Raw genomic sequence first — 18,024 nt, 5'->3', positions numbered from 1 at the left:
TATTTACAGACAGCACAACGTTCCCGTGAGAGGTGTCAGAACGCGGTACTCTTCAGGTGGTACAGATGTTCCAGTTGCTGCCTCATCCACAGTAAGTTGTTCTCCTTAGCAGGCTCAAGCATCAGCAGCAGTGGACTCGCATCATACAGTCTCAAATAAAAGAGTCAATGCAAATGTATTAATTTACAAATTATTTTCATTTGGCTTTACTAGGTATCAGAAAAATAATACTGTACAATTATTTTTATGCAACTGACCTCTTTACCTGGCATTAGCACTCCTCAGTGATCAAACCATTTACAGCTACCTGTGGGCAGCACAATACGAAGTTGACGTCACAAATCTGGCATCAGGACATTTCTCTTTTCCTTTATATGGGGTGCACTAATCCCGTGTAAGCAGTTCCAGGTCAGTTTTCTTACCTATAAACTGGGAATGATGGTATCAAAATAGATCTTTCCCTCTTGTCCTGTCATAACTGTTCTATCCTGACAGTCTGTTGACAGGGCAGGACTTGCTTCCTTACTGTCATCATTCATTTTCATCTCTCGCAGACCTTTTAACTCCACTTCTTGGACAAAGTTCAGGTTCTTCTGAATAAAACAATGCCAGTGTGTGAATCCTCTGCTAGTTTTCCCATGGGCCTTCAAAAGGGGAGTCTCAGTATTGAAAATTCCCTGTCAGGTGCCAGCAAAGTAAAAGCCAGTCCCTGATCAGTCATACCAGACTTGGAGTGGCGGGAGGGTGTGCGTAGACAGACACAAATGGTCGTTACCAAATACCCGAAGAGCAGCCCTGGAAGCACTGTGTGTCTCTCTGCCATCTAGGACTCTGCTGGCGCTGGTACAAGGGAGCTCACGCACACGTAGTGTTACTGCCGAAAAGCTCATGAGGGATTTTTCTTTGAAATAATTTAACTTAAATGCCTTCTTAAAAATGATGTAATGGGTTGTCTTAATTTCAGCTGTGTATAACAGCATTAACATTCTCATGGCTTATGCATAGTATGACTAAAGTTGGTCAGTGTAGGTAAGGTTGTGTCAAAAGTACTATTAGAAACTATTTTTGTCCCAGCTGCAATCATATTCTTCACAGGAGGGAGCTGCTTTTTTGAATTTTACCAGTTTATGTAATGAAGGAGAACGTTTCCGATGATTTGAAAATAGTATGTAGAAACAATCTTTAACGTACATCTATCTGAGAAACATTTGATGGAACAACTACATGGAGGAATGTATTCTGGTCTACTTTCATCTCCCTCCACAACCAAACAAAAACACATCTGAGGTTTATTTGAGCTGAAAAAAATAAAAATGAAGAGAATTGAAGCAGCAGGTGGGGAAGGGCAGAGCAGCTGGAACAGCAACATACTACATGTTGCCAGATTTTAGACAATCTATTAAACTGAGAGGCCGCTTTGGCTTTAAGTTTGAAAAATATTGACTTTATGCTTAGGGGGGCACAGGGAAATTTTTATACATGATTGAGATTAAATGTAAATCTAGCTTCATGGTTCCAGCTGGTTAATAACAATTTCAATTAAACACAATCAAAAGTGCAGTGATTGCTTTAGCCAAAAGGAAATCAAGCAACCAAATTTCTCTTTTAACGTTACCATACTCTTTGTGGAGGTTTGGAATTGTTTTTCCAAAATCCTTTTCCAAGTAAAGCCTATTCTTTTGATTGCAACATTTATGACTTCCTAAGCATCACGTGCCTTCAGATGTATGTTCTCTGCGAGTTGCTTCTATACTAATTCCAGGGTCACTAGAGCTGCTGAGATTGTTTTTAGCTGCTCTCTAAGGACATCTTCATCTTTAGTCGTAGGAGAAGGAAAAGTGCCACTAAGACAAGTTAGAACTTTTGAAGAGGTGGGACTTAAACACAGACCCAGGAGAGTAAGACAAGGACAGGAAAAAGGAAAAAGATACCAGGGCAAGTTCAAAGTAATGATGAGGGCTAAGAAGCATAAGAAAAATATTTTAAAGTATTTAATATTTTAATTATTATTATATACAGGAGAAAATTAATTAATCTGGGGAGAAGCTTTGTAATATTAGAATATCAAGTTTTGAATTCCTTTAAAGCACATTGAATTTTAAAAAGGCACATTTTCAACAGTACTCCCATGGTCAGGGTGTGGCTGGCATTTACCTGGAAAAATAAATAAGCATGAATGTTAGCACAGTGTAAATTAAAGCACAACATAATCACTGAAGCCTAAACCAGACAGCTTGTGAGGCCACACCTGGTACTTCTTTCCTTATTCGTCCTGTAATAAAACCCTTTAATAAGTGTCCATGGAACAGACCCTTCTCTTTTCTGTCCTGCTGTGGCAGACCTTGCACATTGCTGGCCTTCAGCAGAGGTGCAAAACTCCGTCCATGCGAAAAGCTGTCAGGGTCAGAATTGAAGCACACACCAGCCTCCCAATTCAGGAACTAACTGTGCCAAGATTGTACACGGAGGTGAGTTAGTATGAAGTGGTTGTTAAAAGGCAGAAAAAGTGGCAACTCAAAGAAGGGTTAGATGCTTTTCCCTGGTTTGATATATCCAGAGACCTAATCCTGCAAACAGTTATTATTACTGCGATTTCCATGCAAACCAACTGCAGCAGAGATATCTGTGAGTAAAATTACATTAAAAATGATTCTTGGGTATCTCTAAGAGTACGTGCCCATGAGGGCCATGTCATGAAGTGGAGAAGGTGGATTACCTGCTTCCCTGGTAACTAGATGCTGTAAGGAAGGAGGTACAGGTGAGGGATAGTAATGACCGTCCTGTGATCAAGATACAGGAATGGAAGTCCTGAAGGAATAGATTTTGGGGCTGGCTCTGCTATGAGACTTACCATGTACCCTAAGCCCACTGAAGTTAATCACTTTGGTTGATCCAGTTTTAAAGTGAGCTCAAATGCTATCTACTCTAAAAGTTATAGTAGCATTTTTTTTTTTTTGGTATTTTGAGTATTTATAGTAAAAGAACTATGAGCTCTCCTCTTTAAGAGGTTTTACTCATGGTCATCTCAAGCACTCCCATTGCTAGAAAAAAAAACCTCCTTGACTTCAAGGAGTTGACAGTTTAGTAAGATAGAAACTATTGCGACATCATGTGATTTGCTTGCTGCTAGGTGAAGTATTTAATGTTCAGAACAACTCTTTAATGCTTCATGATGTCGATAATTTAGGTTGTGCTCAGAAGTCCATTATGTAAATTCTACCTCAAAGTATATTTTTAAGAATAATATAAACACAGGAATATAAAATTCAGTTAATTGTCATCTAGGTTAAAAGACATTCAGATGAGTAATTTCACTAAATAACATTGCAACTTACGTGAGAAAGATGAGCCAAAAGACGTCTTAAGTTTCAAAGACCTGGCCCATCACGTTTCCACCTGAAGTTAAGCTTTACTCTTTAGCTTCTATCCGAAGTCACTCAGGATTGGTTTCTACCCGAATGACTTATATGCACACGCCTAGCGGCTGTATTCCTGTTGCTTGGAACCCTGCGTGGCAGAGGCTGACCACAAGATGTCCCCAAATCCAAAATAATCACCGGTAGAGCTTCAGAAATCCTTACAGCCCTTTCAGACTTTCCAAAGCATGAAGCATCAGAAGCCATGAATGCTCTTGCTGCTGATTTGAATTCTTGTAAAAACCGAAGTTCTGAAGGAGGGAACACTCAACAAGCTGCTGACAGAAAGCACATTCACTATAGAAAAATTGTCTGGATATCAGATCACTTTTTATGATACACTACCTATTAGGTGACAGTCCCTTGTTGAAACTTTTATTTTCAAAACCACTCTAATTTTTTCCCTAGATGATCAATCCCCCACAAATATCACCTGTAACGCTTTTTCTTAGAAGTTTAGATAGAAGAGGCAAGACTTTTTCCAAACTAGTATCAATTATTTTAACTTGGATATTTTTTTGGCATACCAAATACTGCTTTTACATTTCTCCACAAACTATTTTAAAGCTGAGGAGCTTGCAGTGGGTTGTATATGCACGGTGCTGATTTATGGTGAAAGAAAGAGGAGAGTCAGGTTAGTAAGAGGTATAGGAGACAGACTATAAGCCATGCGTTCTAGCTGTGCCTTTCCTCCCTACAAACACCACAAATTTAACTTCATCTAATTCTGCATAAAAAAAAAAAGACTAGAATAGTAAGTAGGAGCAAGATGACTTGGAAGAGAGAGTGTAAGTGATTGTAGACTGGTTTGGAACCCTTCTACCTCTTTCTAGAGGGATGCGGGGATTACCTAGCATGTCCTTATCTGTACCTCCTACCTTGAATTCTGGAGATGTCAGAGATGTAAACCTACTAGGTTGTAAGCCTACTGTACTTGTACTAACCTCCAGACGTAAACCTACCAGGTTACACTGACATTGCTGAGCAGAAGGGCTATTAAGTGCTGGGAAATGGGAAAGGTCCTCTTTTGCCAAGCAGGCTCCTGAAGAACACCTTTGGAGACTTAGCTTTCTTGCTTAAACATTCCTGTTCCTCCGAGATGCTCTTTTTATTTATTATGGTTGGACTTGCATTTTGTGTCAATAGATAAAATGAATGCTTCAGTCCTCAACGCTGCACTCAGGAAACTTTGAAGTAAATGGAAAACGGGTAATTTCCACCCCCAGCCACACTGTCTGATGACCAGAATGCCCAACTTCTGATAGTGTTGCTTACATGAAGATTTGCTTCTTAAGGGGGCTGAAAACTAATTCTTCTAACTTCATGGTTAGAAGAATGAAGCACTATTTAACACAACTACAAGCAAAAGCATTAAAACACACACCCATGAAATTAAAGACAACTGCACGAAATTAGGTGAACTGGCACTGAAAGTTTATCCACTTCAGAAATATATACATTTATATAAAAAAGGAAATTAACACAAAAATTTACATATTTGCAAATCTTGTATTACACAGGTAAAGACAGTGTTATGTTTTATATGTATCAGATTACATAGGTATTTTTACAGTTTAAAAATCTTAAGAGTATATGGTTGCAAAAAACATTAAATCTCTGAATAGGGCCCCAAAGATAGCGTACTGTCGGTGTGATTGTCATGACACAACAAAGTCAATTATTCCCAGACAGAGAAAAATTTACTCTGTAAACACTATGTGTAAATACTGCAAGAAACTAGAACTTGCTCTGATATACATATATCTATATGCCAAAAATGTTTTTTAAATGCTTTGTTGGCTGAGCCTTCTTTACAGAGTGGGTCATATCAGGGTTAGCAAACCACAGGGATACCCATTTAAAATAAAAGGAATTAGAAACTTAAAATAGCCAATATTCAACAGAATCTGAAATTTAAGTACTGCATATTCTTTACACACATAAAACCTATTACAGCAGGAACAGAGATCAAAAGACTGATACTGTGTATGTCCATCTCTTGCAAAAGATAGAGGCAGAGTTTCTTGCCTTGATTCCTATGTATGTTTCCAATATTACATCTCTTTATGAAGGAAAATCCCTTAGGGATTAAATCCTGGTTTACTGTTTTCCTGAACAGAAAATGCTTATTCTGTAATGGTTTTGTTTATGTTTTTAAAGTTGTGACCATCTAACTGTAACAAGATGAAACCTGACATGTATAAACTTTGAAAAAGTAACAGAAAAAATGAAGTTTATGAATACAGATTCAGACCAATAGAAACTAGATACCTTCTCCTGTTTCAGGAATGACAGGATTACTTTTTAAAAATTATTATTACAAGTCCTGTAAACATTATTAGAGATACGAGACTATTATAACAGTACTTTTGAATCAACAAAGTTACTTAACAGGTCATTAAAATAAATCTCTCCTCTTTATTAAAATTTAGGGATAGGGCAATTTTGGCATAAATATCAAGCCCTTGGTTTTAGGATACCTGTCCCCAAAATATTAGGGAACAAATATTACAAGCACCCTGCTAATGCCTATCACTGATAATATGTTAAAACCAGGTTTCTTTTTGCATGCAACTACAAACTGAGTAGCAATTTCAATAATGGAAAAATTCTTGTTGAACTACAGGAAGTAGACTAGGGCAGTATGTTTTGCCCTAGAACAGAACAGAATGCAATGAACTGACAACCTGATCCTAAGAAACTAACCACAAAGATTTATGGAGTGATAGTAGCATCACACTCATGGTTTGGGGGTGGGGGTGGGGTGGTGTTTTGTTTTAAAGAACCTTTGATGATGGCAATGTGAGAGAAAACCGCTAGTCAGAATTTGGGGTATTCAAAAGACTCCCTCCCTCCCTTCCCCTTAATCTTAAGTAGTCCTTTCTGTTTTCTCATACCCATTAAAAATACAAGTGGCACCTACCCTTCCAGTTCAGAACTAAGTAATGGCGCTCCCATGAAAGCCAAGTCAGTATTATTCCACACCTATCTGAAGTACACATCATTAAGTAATACGTGGGATGCCACTATCAGTTGGATAGTACCCTGATGTTGACTACTGCAGACATTGTAATCAGAAGTTACATTTACATATGAGGTGGCTTAAAAAAAAGGGTCACATTTCCTGATCATCTTTACCTACAGTAAACCAAATTATTTGCACAGAAGTCTTCATTATTTACACGTCAACTATACAAGTAATACAAAAACTCTCAGTTGAGCACCAGTGCTGACTTAAGGAGTAATACCTTCAAGTCAGAGCATTAGTATTCCCTGTCACAAGTGACTTCTGATACACTTTCAGAAGTTTCCCTTTTCTGTATTGGTTGTATTCAGACCACTTCTTTGTTCGTGTCCATCTTCCACATTCCAAGGAGATTAGTAATAGCAGCAGTTTTATAAAGGGTGTAGGTATCATGGACAGCTTTCACAACATAATCTATTCAGATCTTTTTAAAAGAAAAGACCATAAAGTCCACTGATCTGGACTGTAAGGTTTTACCAAAAGTTCATTAAATGGAGTCTATGTACAATTCATGTGAGAATAAATGGTTGAAACAGACGCAGTTTCTGTGTGCAAATAATGGGATGTCCAACAGTGGCAGGAGTCCGCAATTAATTCAAGGGCAGTAGGGAACCCTTTGTCCTAAGCGTCAGTGAATTATGCCAGTCATGTCACCTTGGTTTAGAGTAACCATAAGGACACCGAAGAAGCAGGCTGTCGTGACCAGGTAAGACATGAGTGCTATAGTATTCAACCAAACTTCCCATGCTCAAAAACATGATGTCTGAATCCAGGTAAAACTTGCAATCCTGTTGTAGAACAAAAAACATATGTAATCATTGACAGTCATTTTTCCACGTCAATGATTAAAAAAAAAAACACAACCAAAAAAACCCCCAACAAAACACAAACCCCAAAACATCATCATCAGAACTAAGAAGTTCTTTCAAGCAAGCTACTGCTTTGCAAACTAGTCTTACACAAATAAGTCCAAATTAAACTCAGGAATTTAACATTCCTTCCTTTAGGATTTGACTGGAGCTGAAATTTAGATGTGAACATTTACAGCTAGTTTGTCTTTTGCATGATAGAGCAACTAGAAAGCCCAGATCCAAGTACTCGAACTCTCATGCTGGACCAGGTATTTGTAAATCAGCTAATTTTTACTTTTAGGAATGGGAAGAAGTTTAGACTTTAACTTGTTAGTTCGGATATATACCTATACACATGCACACTTTACACACATATATATACATGAAATTCATACATGTATACATGCACATATATACAGATGCACACATAGTGCAGCTACTAACCTTTTCAAAGATTCTGTAGTTTCTCACTTTTTCTGCAGATTCGTCCCATACAACCAATACCTTGAAGAAGAAAAATGCAACATATTCAGTCTATGCTAATAAGCTTTTCTAAGTCAATGTATTATTAAGGAATTAGTTACAATCCAGCCTCAAAAAAAAAAATTCACTCAAGTTATGATAGTGATTGTCTCAGATTTTCTTGCATTAAGGAAAGAGCACATCTAAATTGTTAAGTACTTTATCATATATAAGATACAGTACCTCTAAATCACAAAGGTTTTTGGGGGGTAGATTCAGCAATTGCAAGTTACCTTTCCAGGCTTAGTAGATGAGTTCCTAATACAGTACAATCCATTTTGCGGTTGTCCCCGTGGGCTACTAGCTTTAAATGTCCTAAAAATAATACAGCAATTATATATATTAGCATTTTCTGTATCAGATAAGTAAAACGCCTAGGTTCTTAAAATTCTTATTACAAATCTCTGTTTTGGTTGTAATAATTCATAGTACATTAAAGCTGAAAGAATTTCACTGTTCTAGCATCTGAACCAGCAACGCAGCACAGAAGGTCTGGCTTTCTGTCCCATCTAGCATACTGGCAGAACAACCTTCTTCAGGTGGAGCAAAATCACTTTGCAAGAAGTACGCATTTTCAACTGATACATGAGCACTAAACTAACTCCCCTAAAAAGTGATTTCCATATTAAAGGAATGTAAATATTTTTATTGTGTTTTTAAACACAAATTGTACCTATCAAAATTATCTTTGGAATACTGTTCTGTGCAGTTTTTTGTAGGACTTCTAAGCAACTATTTTAAAGTCACATTCTACCTTTCAACTTCGAAGGATTCAGAGGTATTAAGAAACACTGAAGCAGGCAGTGCAACCTGTAAAAAATATGAAGAAAATAAATCACTGTGTTAAGTCAATGACAACTGAAAATGCTAGCAACTTGTTATGCAAATAACAGCCATCAGTATCAAATTATTAATGGTGATTTAATCTTTACTTTATGCTTTTTCCTCTTTTACATCCAATATTAAAATCCAGAATTTATCAAGGCATTCCTTAAAGCTTAAAAAAAACCCAAAACAACACACATCACTGTTTTCAGAAAGCTTTTTTTTCCCCCCTGAAATATGCATTTAAGACATTCCCCAAAGTATACATAAGCAAGAAAAATACTCTTTAAGAATGGATTATCTGCTTGATCTTACTTTTTCATAGTCACCATCAGAATCATCATCATCAGGTTGGTTTGGCTTGGAGGGTAGTGCTGGTTTTTCAAATGAGAAGCTTCTAAAACTCTGTCCATCTGGTGGTGATCTCCTGGCAGAAACAGAACAAAAACTGAAGGACATCTCCTCAGGAAAAGATAACAAATATACACAAAACACTGAAGGGACAATACAACTAGAACTGAAGAGTAAGTTTTGGTTTAGCTCCCAAATCACAGATGAATTTAGGGTGGAAGGGACCTATCGAGATCATTTAGTCCAAGCTCCTGCACAAAGCAGGTCCAACTAGATCAGGTAGCTCAGGAAGCTGTGTCCAGTCAAGTTCTGAGTATCTCCAAGGATGGAGATTCCACAGCCTGTCCACAGCAACCTGTTCTGGTGTTTCACCATCTGCATGGTGAAAAGTTTTTCCTAATATCTAGTTGTAATTTCCCAGGTTGTGACTTCTGCCTGTTGCCTCTTATCCTATCACTGCAGACCTCCAAGGTCTTGCTCTGTCTTCTCCATACCCACCCATTAAGTAGTTGTAGACAGCAGTGATCTCCCACTAGCCTTCCCTAAAGGCTGAATGAATCCAGTTCTCTCAGCCTCCTCTCACATACCATGTGCTACAGCCCAAACATCTCAGTGGCCTTCCACTGGACACACTCCAGTATATCAGTGTCTTCCTTGTACTGTCTTTAAAGAGTTTATTACTTGCTCTTCAGAGCTGCTAAATGATCCAATGGACAAAAATAGTTTCATCTGACTCACCATCATAACTAGGTCCACACCCCTTACTAGAGCTGATCTTAATATAAAATGAAACACGTGTCCTATCTCAACAGAAGCCTAAAATTGTTTTTGCAGTTCACTGAGGTTCTGACATAAAGGCTTCTTATTCACTGCAATCAAAGGCTTTTAAGTCTTTAAGACAGACCCAAAAAGAAATGAACTACAAAATTTTGGTGTAATTTTTTTAAAAGTTTAGTTTATCTACTATTTCTTTCTGAACTATTTCAGAAGCTAAACTCATTGCAAAATTTTCAAACAACAAATACAGAGGCAAAAAAAGCACAACACTGAAAGGAAGAGAGGGATGGTGCAGGGAAGAGAAACAGATGTCGATGCAAATCTGAAATATGTCTGTCCATGAGTTAACTAATGGAAAAATTTAATAGTACATTGTATTTTCATACTTACTGTAACTGAGGACATGAAGACTTCTCTGGTCTAGGCTTGATTCCAGGGGGCTGATGGCTTGGCACAGGTAGCTTTGGGAGTACTGGTGGCACAAACAGTCCAGGTTTACCAGGTTCTCTCGGCACTTTGGGCTCTACTGGTTTTTCAGTAAACTGCGACAGCTTGGGTTTACTGCTTGGTAGTGGAGGAGGAGTTCGTGGTGAAAGGTTTAAGGTTTTTAGCTTCTCGCATCCTTCTGGAGTAGCAAGAACTTGAGCTAGAGGCAGAGGCTCTGGAGGCAATAAGCAAGGTTCTTTGACACACATAGGCTTTTTGAAAAGAGGTACAGGGGGTACAGGGGGCAGCTGTTCACTTAGTCTCCAGCTTGAGGACTGAATCTTTAGATTAGGTTCAGCTCGGCACTGTAACTGGGATTCTCTCACGTTTAAGACATCCTCTAGTTTGATATCAGGTAAGCTTCTTTTAGGAGGCGGTGGTGGTACTGACACAGTAGATTTGCCAGAAAAGGAATTTGCTTTTGATTCTGAGTAGGCAGCTTTTCTGACATGAGGAACTGGTGGAGGCGGGTAGGCTGGGGGCAGGACCATATCTACAGAAAGAAAACATCCAAAAAACATGACACACTGAGGAGAAATACAGTATGTCAAGAAACGAGACTTTTCAAATTTATTTTCTATGTAATTTAAGATATTTAATTGGCATCTGGTCTGATAATACCCAAAACGCTGGATAAGCATTTAATTTTCAGCACAATTCTGAATGTTACGTGTAGTAAATCCTGCAATTTTTATTTAGGCGTGGTTTATGATGACTTCGCAAAGAGTTTTCCCTTTGCTAAAAATAAAGAAAGAGAGGCTACATTAAAAGCATTACTCCTCCTCCAGACTGCTGACCAGACTGCAGATACAGGTCCTTCCAGGGCAGGAGGCCTGCAAGAACACATGCCCTTAAAGGCATGTAACACTTTCTGTAAATTGTTACTGCTGTTACTAGGACCTTTTGACCCTGAATACCTCTCAAGATTAGATACCTGTGCATTACTTCAGTTATTTTACCACCTGCGATGCTTAAGATACAACCAAGCCAAAATAATAATCTGGCATTCTACATGAATATTGCCTTCATTGGTGGCCTTTCATGGGGCCTTTTGTGAAGGAATGAAAGCGATCACATACCGTCTTTCACTATGTCAGAAGTATCTGGCTGCAAGTAAGACTCATCCTCTTCCTCCTGGTCATAATCTGCAGATAAAAATCAACGTGTCAGACTGATAAGTACTCCTGGAACCAAGAAAGAGTATTAAGTGCCTATTGCTTTTTAATAAACAAATATTTTTCAGCTAGTTTTTTTTAAAAGAGGTGAAAAAAAATTAAAAATTTTGGTCCACCTCTCTGCTAATTAGAATAGGTGTTTCCATAAATTTTGATGTCAATTAAGAAAGCCAATGGTGGGAGATGAATTACACCTCACATTACATTTTTTCCATCTTTCAGGTTAAAATTTACTTTCTGGTGACACTTCCTAGTGTTATAGCCTTCCTGAGAAAAATTCAAATCAGTTGCAGAGACACCACTACATGGATGCACTGGCAAAACCAGTTGGAAAAAAATAACCCCCAAAACCTAACAGAGAAACATTGATGATTTTGGAATATGGAAGCCTAAGCAAGCCTAGTGATCCACAAAACAATTAATTCTTTTGCCTTGCTCTGGCAACAAAAAAAAAAATGCACCACAACAAATGGCTTAAATGGTTTCAGTGTTGCCTTTAACTGTAAGTCAGAATAATCAAGACACGACCATGAAAAACATGCTACTTCTAGGCACAAATTTCTCATCATTGACTATGATAGGAGCCTCAAGGACAGTATTTCCCCAGAGAAATGCATTTAAAAAAAAAAGTGTCTGAGAAAAATCAGTTAGTTCTTCTAATTTTCCCAATTTAAACTCCTGCTAGGCCTCTTAACATAATTCGTACTGCATACAACCCTTTCCTCCCATGAACACACAAGTACTAAACTACAATCCTACATGAAATGCCGATGAGTCAGTTTTCCTCTGCTTTGCAGCAATTGAACGGGATTTCCTAAAAAGATTCACTCCTGCCTTTTTGTCCTAGTCAGGAAAAATAGTCAGGAATTTCCTTTCAGGAAATGAGAGTACTTGCTCCAGTCAACCCTGCCCTTAGAAATCTGAAAGGACAGATGGGAAAATGCCTAGTAAAGCAACTATGTTCAACCTTGACGTGAGGCTTCTCACATTGGATTTTACTAACACATTTCTTGACTAAGAAGTCAGTTGCTGAAATATGCTGTGAATGCCTATCTGACAGGCTTTCTGTAGTGTCCTCACTTCTAATTAAAAAATAAACACTCAGCCAGAACTGTTTACAGTGAAACAGCTACAGCAACGAACAAGTATCAAACTTTGAATAAAAAAAGGCTATGCTAAGAATGAGATTTTCAGAGCCTTACTTTTAAAAGTTAATCAGTTTGAAAGTAATAGGATAACATTCTTCAATATGTTTCACATAGGCCCATCCTATGCCTGATGTAAAATCTTCCTGAACTGGAGGGATGATCAATTCTGTTTCATACTAAACAGACTACAACACAGATGCAACAACATCCCAGTGTGGGTGACTGCTTGTTTTGCAGGACAGGTGAATTAATTTTACAGTCTAGATAGGAGGTAACTAGCTCCACAATATTTTACTGCATTGTCTCTGCACGTTTTCAGAACATACTTTTAAGTGACTAATATCCTATTATTAGAATTATTTTCAATTATTGTTCATAATATTTAATTATCATAATAAAGACCACTTTGTATTTCCGCACTATGACCTATGGACATACTCAAAATTTTATCTTTTTCCTAGATCTACAAACTCTCCAACATGCAGTCTCAATAAAAATTTTAAATAGTATTATTAGGGTGTCATACATCTCCTTGAAAGATCTGAATTTCTTTAGTTACCATTTATTTTTACTAATGGTTTATGGCACAGAGTATCTGCTTCTGATTTAAAATTATAACAACTACACACCTTGTAAAAACAAGAATTTAGAGCTGCAAATTGGATCAGTTTGCTTAAGCTGTAGGAATAGTTCCTGCAGAATCCAGAATAAATAAGTAAGCAAATAAATAAATAAATCTTATTTATCAGTGTCTAAATTTGTCACCTTCATTATCTGCTGAATGATGAGAATACTTGATGTCAATGGGACGTTCTACTGAGCCATAGAAACTGTCTGCATCAGAACCAGAGTCACTGCAAAAGACAAGACGGAATACCTTCTGTATCACTGTGCTGTGGGTCTTGGGAGAGTTAACATGTCTGTTAGGAGGACTGCAGCACTGGAAAGGAATGCTGGAAAAGCAGAAGCAATCTATTCCTACTTCCAGCTTAACAGCCAGATATGTTGTTGCTGCCATTTTGAAGGTTTTGTGTGTTTTTCACAAAGCTGACAATTAAAGATTTCTTAGTAAAAAGATTTATTTTTGTCTTGGTATTCTTTATGTCTTAGGAAGGCCTTTCATTCTTGGGCCTTACTGCACCTGTTTTTATTTAACAGTAAATTACTTGTAGGTGCAAAGAGCCTAAAACACCATTGTCAAGAGCTAGTGCAAAAGGGATAAAAGCAAATAAAGATTAGGGGTTGATACCTGAATTCTGTTATTGTTTCTTTCTTCTCATGGTAGTGATCAATTTCCCTCCTCAGGGATAGCATCCAATTCTAAATAAGAATAAAAATACAACATTCAAACACATCCATCTTTAAATCATTAAACAAACATGCACAGTATCTGTCCCCTGTAAGAAATTAGTAACTGTGCGAGGAACCTACACTGAAATAGTGTTTATCCATGACTTTACATATGCATTGAGAGGACTTATCAGTCAAAGCATTTTGACTATCTAAAATGCTATAAGAACGTATTAAAATATTAAACTTTCAGTTTGCGAATTTCAAGCCGTTATTTCTAAGCCAGGTACTTGTTCATAGTATGTTTAAGGGTGAGATTTCACTGAACCGTTTTCATGCTTTATCAAAGGTTTAATGTACAAATATTTGTTCCTTGGCTAAAAATAAAATGAGCAATATGGAGAAAACCATGACATCTAGTATGTCACTTACAGCCATTCCCTAAATTACAACTTGAACTGACACTAACTTAATAGTTAAAACTTCAGACATGATTTTCAGAGGAGCCCAGAGAACTAGATATACAAATTTCAGTAACAGCTGCATGTCCAGTTCATTTAGATTTTAGGGAAGTCCAGGATTCACTTTCTGCTTCAAGGAAAATTATATAGCAAAAGAAGAAAGTTACCTTTCTTTCATCTTCAGAAGAAGCTGAAAAAAACCACGTCCTGTGCTTCTTGCTAATGTGAACTAACTTGAAAGGAAACACATTGCTGGATGTTGTCTCCTCAGCTGCCCGCATAACCCTGAGAAACAGAACAACCAATACATAAAAACCTTAATCTATAAAAAATTAATTCTGCTCTGCAAGTCAAAGCTCTGATAGAAAGCAGTTTTACTGGCCAGTTTTGCCTTACCAAAAATAACCCCCAAGCCCAGGAAAATGCCACCAAAATCCCCATATGTGCATTTGTTGTACTTCTCCATTAAAGGGGTAGAAAGGACAATGCAAGAGCACTGACAGGAGAAAAAGCACTAGTTAAACCATCAGCCAGAGTTATAAATGGATGTTTTCACCTGTTCAATAGTTTTAATGAATTGCATTAATTCACAAGCTTCACACCATGGCAAGAAGTACTTAGGGTGCCTGTGATCCTTATTTCAGAAAGGCACAAAGAAATCAAAACACAGGTTGTCCATGAAGATAAGTGAGAACTAATTTTAAAAGTTAACTTATTTTTTCCACTTTTCCCTTATAAACACTTTCTTGCACTTTATTATTTTAAAACAGCACAACTCAACCTCTTTCACAAACTGCATTAGATATGTTTGTTTCTTTTTATTTTTCCCCCCAGAGGAGTCTCAAATGAGGAAATTCCTTACACACACAAAAACTTGGTTGTAAATGCTCGCTTTGGAACATATAAGGAGACTAAAATCCTAACAGTGTGGGTAATCTAAACGTAACATTTCTAAGTTTTATTCAGCATCAGCCATAGAGAAATCAGATTCAAGTGTTTACCATTATTATTGGGGCTGTCTTTCTTCTTCCTAAACTTTTTAACTTACCAATTTCCTCATATAATACAGTATTTCCATAAGTCCTTAATATTTAGGGAAGGTGGTTTGTAAACGTAGGAAGAAAGATTATCAGAGACATTTGGTTAGGTACCTAATGAAGATAACATTGTTTTGGCCTTTCAGTACTTAAATAGGGCTTATAAGAAAGATGGGGACAGACTTTTTAGCAGGGCCTGTAGTGATAGGACAAGGGCTAATGGTTTTAAACTAAAGGAAGGTAGATTCAGACTAGATATAAGGAAGACATTTTTTATGATGAGGGTGGTGAGGCACTGGAACAGGTTGCCCAGAGAGGTGGTAGATGCCGCATCCCTGGAAACATTCAAGGTCAGGTTGGATGGGGCCCTGAGCAACCTGATCTAGTGGAAGATGTCCCTGCCCATTGCAAGGGGGTTGGACTAGATGACCTTTAAAGGTCCCTTCCAACCCAAACTATTCTATGATTCTATGAAGAAAATATATCTAAGCAACACCCTGAAGCTGCCATTAAGAACAATGTCAACTGCAAAATTATTTCAGAATTAGAGTTTGCATCTTTTTTAGAACCCCAATCCTATTTTCAAGCTGGAAGTTGTCATTTTCTGCATCTGCCCAGTCCAAAACAAAGCCACAAAAGGAACTGTAAGTTATTTCACTAATGTAAGGCTAATAAAGATGTTAATGTGGGAAATACCCATGGTACAGCTGGGAGGGATACTAGCAATAGGCATCACTATACATTTTGAGTCACTAGTGAACGCAGCGCTTTCATCTCCTGTCCACTCTTAACACATAAAGGCTATTAAATGAAAACTGCAAAATAAAAGTCCAGGGAAGCCTTAGAGTGACTTGTTTTCACACAACCTTATGCAACTACCAAGTCTAGCAAATTCTTTCTTTTCAAATTCTTTTTCAATAATGCTTATGTCTGTGCATAATACTAACCAAGACCTGGTCCCAATTCTAACCAAGGTCTCTACGAGGCTGCTAGAATGCAGATATATACAAAGCAATGAGACAGTCCCTAGCATTTACAAATTCCATGGTATTTTTCACATTAATGTGATTACAGAAGCTAGCATCATGGCCAAGTTACAGTATAGGTTGCTTATACAAATTAATCTTGAATCTTTAATTAGCTACAATGTTTACAACTGCATTCCTATAAAATACGCCATTGTGGTCGTCAGTTCGAAAGCTCTCACATTCTAGTAAGAGATATTTCCTAATTCCAAAAGTCTGAGAACATTATGCAGTACAAGAATAACATACATGTTTACAAATACAATAAAATTGCAGTGGTTAGGACCAATAATGTGTTATTTCTCTACATTCCCTCTCTCATTAGTCCTTTTTTAGCACCAATTACAACAGCAATTTCCTAAAGTTAGGCTGGACTTCTATTAGTTGGCCTTGTTACATAAGCTGCACTCAGTCAGATTCTGATAGTACTGGTTAACTTGAAAGCCATTATTTTTGTCTTCAACTTAGAAAGCAAATATTTAAGATTTATAATGTGTAGCAAAATGAGTCAGACATTTTGCACATGCATTCTCTCATTTATCACTCCTGTAGTTGATTCAATTTTGACACTAATTAGTGTTACTGAATCAGTAACTCCATAAATATTCCTTTCTGATTGCTTTCTATTTTTGTGGTGATCATTGAAATTACTAGAGGACAAAGATCATTCGTCTGGAAGAATCCACATGTATCTGCATGTGCAAAGTCTGCATTAAGGTGGTAACAAGAGTAAGCCCATTGCAATTTTAACAGCTTTACTGGTTAAGTTACAAAAGATGAAGGCTATACACTTGCAAAGCACAGGAAACATCATATATACAATTTGAAAGCAATACATCTCTTGGAATCTGTGATCAGTGCTTAACCCAAACAACAGATGTAGTTGAGTTTAACTTGCTTGGAAATGAAAACCATAGCCCCCTGCATTAAGTAAGGGGAGCCTGGGTGTTAAATAAGTTCTTTGGCACTCACCTGTTGTAACCATTCAAAGAAAATGCACCCTGTGGAGATGCAGATGTGCTGCTCTTAAAATAGTAAATACATCCCTCATGGATAATCACAAATCTCAATGGCCCTGAAAAGATAAAGAAAAAAAAGTCAGCAAAATATAAATCCAAAGGCAGTACATTAACTAGAACTTCTTAACTCGGGTAGAATTATTGTTTAAGATTTTAGTAATCTTATTGATCATTATAAAAGAGCACAAACTAGTCAAATGACAGCTTGTTGATGACCAGCCACATGGTAAAGCTGTCCATTCACAAAGTTTCAGGACTAAGGGTAGTATTTGCTTCCCTTATTTGAGAGGCAGCTGATCTGATAATTTCAAAAGAAGCCTAAGAGACTGCAGAGGTTTGACCTCCACCTGTGCTCCTTTACTAGAGGAATAAGCTAATGTAAGAATGCACCCTAAAACAAAATGGAGAAAGGTAGCCACAGGCTACAAATACATATTTATGTCCATCCCAAAACCATGACAGTATCTCCCTCTCTTCTTTCACCTCAAGTACACAAAGCTGCCAATAAAATTTTTTTTTTTTTTTTAAAGGGGCCAACATTCCTTCCTTTATCAAATGCAATAATCTTTGTCCTTAACTATATAAGTATAGTTTAAACAGGGATAGCAAAGGAATA

The 18,024-nt window shown here is 37.4% G+C and overlaps 1 protein-coding gene across 7 annotated transcripts in view; it reads right to left on the bottom strand.

Annotated features, from left to right (window-relative positions):
• Nucleotides 1-4,838: 4,838 nt before the first annotated feature.
• The window catches only part of SH3BP2 (SH3 domain binding protein 2), a 41,978-nt gene continuing 28,792 nt past the window's right edge, over nt 4,839-18,024 (bottom strand). For 6 of the 7 annotated variants that reach the window (XM_075499636.1, XM_075499633.1, XM_075499635.1 and 3 more), the window contains 11 exons: nt 17,362-17,464; nt 14,495-14,612; nt 13,826-13,896; nt 13,342-13,430; nt 11,333-11,398; nt 10,158-10,746; nt 8,955-9,066; nt 8,569-8,624; nt 8,048-8,129; nt 7,737-7,796; nt 4,839-7,229 (listed from right to left, as the gene is read on the bottom strand). In XM_075499636.1, the coding sequence (XP_075355751.1) occupies nt 7,092-7,229; nt 7,737-7,796; nt 8,048-8,129; nt 8,569-8,624; nt 8,955-9,066; nt 10,158-10,746; nt 11,333-11,398; nt 13,342-13,430; nt 13,826-13,896; nt 14,495-14,612; nt 17,362-17,464 (1,484 nt within the window). In that variant the 3' untranslated portion in view covers nt 4,839-7,091. The remainder of the gene's footprint in view (nt 7,230-7,736; nt 7,797-8,047; nt 8,130-8,568; nt 8,625-8,954; nt 9,067-10,157; nt 10,747-11,332; nt 11,399-13,341; nt 13,431-13,825; nt 13,897-14,494; nt 14,613-17,361; nt 17,465-18,024) is intronic. The other variant, XM_075499632.1, reaches the window with a different exon arrangement.

The sequence above is a fragment of the Mycteria americana genome, chromosome 4, assembly GCF_035582795.1.
Source record: "Mycteria americana isolate JAX WOST 10 ecotype Jacksonville Zoo and Gardens chromosome 4, USCA_MyAme_1.0, whole genome shotgun sequence".
NCBI classification, from domain to species: domain Eukaryota; kingdom Metazoa; phylum Chordata; class Aves; order Ciconiiformes; family Ciconiidae; genus Mycteria; species Mycteria americana.
The sequence above is the reverse complement of the archived record's forward strand: the minus strand, read 5'-3'. Positions and strand labels throughout refer to the sequence as shown.